We start from the raw sequence: 5000 nt of genomic DNA, 5'->3' as shown, positions 1-5000 counted from the left end.
ATCAATACTTTTTCAATAACATTAGATGCCAGTTTTATGATTAACTACATTCCTCTATGAAATAGATAAAAAGCTGTGATACATTTCTATATTACAGAAAAGAAAACAAGTTTTATTGAATAAAAATGCTTTAGAAATTGGGGGGTGAAAAATTAGATTTTTTTTTTCATCAATTAAGAATCGTTACAAATAAGAATCTGGATTCATCTGAAAATCAGCCCTAATTTCTATGTAAATAACCTATTATTTTCAATCTTTTTCATTAAGTTGAAATCACATTTATGTATGTAAATAAACATTTTCAGAATATTTCTGTCAGGGCTGTGAACCCTTGGGCACCACACGATTCGATTCGATTCGATTCTTGGTGGTAACGATTCGATTCAAATCGATTCTCGATTCAAAATCAATACTCTTTCAATAACATTGGATGCCAGTTCAATCATTAACTACATTCCTCGGTAAAATAAACAGCTGTGATACATTTCAATATTAATGAAAAGAAAACAGGTTTTATTTAATAAAATGCTTTACAATTTGTTAGAAAAAAAATCTTTAAAAAAATAATAAAAATTTGATTTAAAATATTTTTTAATTGATTAAGAATAGTTACAAATAAGAATCTGGATTAATCTGAAAATCGATTTTTTTTTTTTTATTTCTATGTAAATAACCTATTAGTTTCAATCTTTTTCATTAAGTTGAAATCACATTTATGTATGTACATAAACATTTTCAGAATATTTCTGTCAGGGCTGTGAATCCTTGGGCACCACACGATTCGATTCGATTCTTGGGGGTAACGATTCGATTCAAAACGATTCTTGATTCAAAATCAATACTTTTTCAATAACATTGGATGCCAGTTCTATCATTAACTACATTCCTCAATGAATTAGACACACAGCTCTGATCAATTTGTATGTTACTGAAAAGAAAACAGGTTTTATTGAATAAAAAGGCTTTACAAATTGGGGGGAAAAAAATTTGATTTTTTTTATTTCATCAATTAAGAATAATTGCAAATAAGAATCTGGATTGATCTGAAAATCTTTTTTTTTTTTGACACCCCTAATTTCTATGTAAATAACCTTGTCAGGTTCAAACACTGATGACATCTATTAAACAAGACAAGAGGCAAAGAATTAAACAGAAACAGAATTCAATTTGGACTCAATATTGAGGAGAGTCGTCTGTACACTGTACCCTTGTACAGTATCTCAGCACGCTCTGCCAAAAGATTGCACATTTTATTTTGGACCCTCCCCGACCACATGGCCACCGCTGTTTCCAAAGGACAAAGGTCGCAAAAAGTTCACAGAAATGGTCGTAAACAATTCACAGAAAAGGTCAGTTCAAAAAGAGTTTGTAAAATAGTTCAAAAAGAGGTCGTAAAATACTTAAAAAAGAGGTCCATGAAAATAGTTCAAAAAGAGTTCGTCTGGAAATTGGGCAGATCCCGCCATCTCTCCGCTTTGAAGTCCTTGGGTTAAAACAATATCTTTCTGTTGATTAACATACATGAAAGAAAACAGGAACACCTTCATCTTGCACAGTGGAGTTTTACGAGCCTTACTCTTGGTATGTTTCAAAGACAGCTTGTGTTTTCTCACCAGACCCTCAATGTAACACAAAGTGTTTGTGATAATTTAGAAACAATTATTCTAACAAACCTATTTTAAAACGTATATCAGCGGTTTATAGTCCAGTGCGACTCATATATGGAAACATATTTTCTTGTTAAATATAGCGGTGCACTCTGTAGACTAGAAAATCCAATTCCCAGTTAAATGTGCTATTATTGACGTATACCAAAGACTATAAAAATGGGAGCCATTACCTCCCTGCTTGGCACTCAGCATCAAGGCTTGGAATAGGGGGTTAAATCACCAAAAATGACTCCCGGGCGCGGCCACCGCTGCTGCTCACTGCTCCCCTCACCTCCCAGGGGGTGAACAAGGAGATGGGTCAAATGCAGAGGACAAATTTCACCACACCTAGTGTGTGTGTGTGTGTGTGTGTGTGTGTGACAATCATTGCTACTTTAACTTGACTTGGTGAGATGTGATCCAAACATGTCCTTTCAGATTGAAAGTATGATCAACTTAGTGTGACTACGGAGCGTCTCTCTCACAGCCACTCTCTCTTTTCCCGGCGCAGTGGAGGAGGCGCACACGTTGCAGAGGGCCGGTGCTGCTCGCTCCTCACACCGCCACGCAGGAAGTGGCGCGAGGCGGAAGGAACTGAGCAAAGGGGCGTCCATTTCTCTGCCGTCCTCCCCTCTTCTCCCTCGCCAGGACCACGTGGCTCCATCACCTGAGTGTGGCAAGTTCCCAGGTGGGTGGACTGCAAATAAGGATTTGCCTCGATCAGCAAGCGTACATGTGACAGCAAACACGCGCGTGACCCCCGGGGGCCTCCAAACATGTGACAGATTGTCACAGTAAATGATTGAAGGAGATGCCTGCAGGCAAGGGACCCAATTAGGTAACTTGGCCAGGTTTTACTTTCTGCAAAAAAGCTTCAGATTAATGACATGCGAAGATCTTAATGGCTGCTGAGAACACTTTGGAGATTTGATGTTGTGCTCTAACCAAGTGTTTTTCAACCACTGTGCCGTGGGAAATGATGCAACTTCACCTAATTGGTCCCAAAAATATTTGTTTTTGCAAATCAATAATTAGAATCTGCTAGGGGTGTAACGGTACGTGTATTTGTATTGAACCGTTTCGGTACGGGGGGTTCGGTTCGGTTCGGAGGTGTACCGAACCAGTTTCCACGCAGACGTATTAAGTAGCCGCCTAAGCTAGGCTAATTCGCTTTTAGCGTAACGTTAGCTCATTTTGCGGTGTGTGTGTGTGTGTGTGCCTGTTTGTGCGTGTGTGTGTGTGTGTGTGTGTGTGTGTGTGTGTGTGTGTGCGTGCATGCGTGCGTGCGTGCGTGCGTGCGTGCATGCGTGTGTGTTGCGGACAGCAAAGCCCTGTCATAACAATATGTAATATGTGCAATATACACACTGCAAGTATATATATAATGTAGTAACAGACACCTTCATAATATGTAATATGTACAATATACACACTGCAAGTATATATATATATATATATATATATACAAACAGGCTAAAGAACAGCTTCTTCCCCAGGGCCATAACCATCCTGAACGGACTGCCCCATTGTCCCTCATAACTGCCTTCTCTTCGGTGCAATAACCCATTCCACCAACCACCCTGTTTTTGTTTAGTTTTTTCATGTATATATTCATTTCACACCATATTCATTGCACTTCTACATTTTTAAAATTTTTATATATTTGCACATTGTTTTTCTAGCATGCACACATCGCACTGTATGGAATGGCCTCAATCTCGTTACCTTGCGTAATGACAATAAAGCTGATTCTGATTCTGATTCTGATTCTGATATATATATATATATATATATATATATATATATATATATATATATATAATGTAGTAACAGACACCTTCATAACAATATGTAATATGTACAATATACACACTGCAAGTATATATATAATGTAGTAACAGACACCTTCATAACAATATGTAAGATGTACAGTACAGATTGTTTGTAAACTCGTTGCATTGTGCAAATATCTATTATTCATTATTATCATGATTTGTTTTTGGAATAATTTCAAAAGGGCCTAAAGCAAAAATAGGATTATTATTTAAAAGCAAAACAAAACATGATCTGTTGTGCGTTCTTCCTCGGGATGCATGTAATAAAAGTAGTCACTAGATGGCAGCGTCCTGCAGCAAGTAGGAACATGGAGCTCTTATAGTTCATACAGAACAGCTCTCATCTCACCAAACATACCATTCCAAACACTGCATGTATTTGGCTTTTTGACAACCTCCCTATCAATTATTGATTATTGCATGGCCCCATGCTGGTGTGTGCGTGTGTGTGTGTGTGTGTGTGTGTGTGTGTGTGTGTGTGTGTGTGTGTGTGTGTGTGTGTGTGTGTGTGTGTGTGTGTGTGTGTGTGTGTGTGTGTGTGTGTGTGTGTGTGAACCCCTGCAAAGTATGGAGTGTATCAGTGTGGAATTGTTGACTAACACTGTGATGACTCTGAAGTCCTAAAGAATCTGTGCTTGCAAGGAGCCTCAGATGTTGTTGCATAAATTGTGACACACCCACACATCAATAAGTGCGCACACACACACACACAAACACACACACACACACATTCTTGTATTTGTTACCTTCTTGAGACCTCCGAAAAATGCCTACCTCTTTAGGACCAGCCTTTCTAGACATAAAGATTTGTATTTACAGCATTAATAATATATACATACTATGCAAATATAAAAAAGCTTGTTGTGAAAAATGAGTTGGAATTTCACAAGAAAAAGGTCACAATTTCACAAGAATACCTAGAATTTTGGCAGTATTATAATAAAAGTTGTCAATTTACTCAACACAAGTCAAAATTTTACAAGAAAAACTGAACATTTGTGCAATATTATGATAAAAGTTGGAATTTTACTCAATAACAGTCGCAATTTTACAAGAAAAGCTTAACATTTTGGCAATTTTATGAAAAGTGTTGTAATTTTACTCGACAAAAGTCACAATTTTATAAGAAAACTTTAAATTGTTGGCAATACTATAATTAATAATCAGAATTTTACTTGGCAAAATTATGACAAGTTATAAATGTCACTACTTTACAAGAACAACAAATTGCCATAATTGTGATAAGTCAGAATGTTATACGACAAATGTCACCATTTTGCATTAAAATTTTTATAATTTAACATAAACAAGTAATAATTTTACGAGAAAATGTTGCAATATTACAGAAACAGAAAATTGTTCCCAACTTTATAAGAAAAAAGTCGACACATTGTGAGAGACTTTTTTTAGTTATTTATTTTTTCATTTTATTTCTAATTGTTTTTTAATCTTCATTATTTACTTCAAGTTATTACATTTTGTCTCTATTTACATATTTTTGAATTTTTTTAAAATT

The 5000-nt window shown here is 36.1% G+C and overlaps 1 protein-coding gene across 2 annotated transcripts in view; it reads left to right on the top strand.

The window, feature by feature from the left end:
• Window positions 1-5000, top strand: part of LOC133615796 (protein TANC1-like) — a 105318-nt gene that overhangs the window by 5080 nt on the left and 95238 nt on the right. For both annotated transcript variants that reach the window (XM_061974569.1, XM_061974568.1), the window contains exon 2: window positions 2161-2337. In XM_061974569.1, the coding sequence (XP_061830553.1) occupies window positions 2161-2337 (177 nt within the window). The remainder of the gene's footprint in view (window positions 1-2160; window positions 2338-5000) is intronic.

This window comes from Nerophis lumbriciformis, linkage group LG15 (assembly GCF_033978685.3).
Source record: "Nerophis lumbriciformis linkage group LG15, RoL_Nlum_v2.1, whole genome shotgun sequence".
Lineage (NCBI taxonomy): Eukaryota > Metazoa > Chordata > Actinopteri > Syngnathiformes > Syngnathidae > Nerophis > Nerophis lumbriciformis.
Note: the sequence above shows the minus strand (reverse complement) of the source record. Positions and strands in the feature narration are given on the sequence as shown.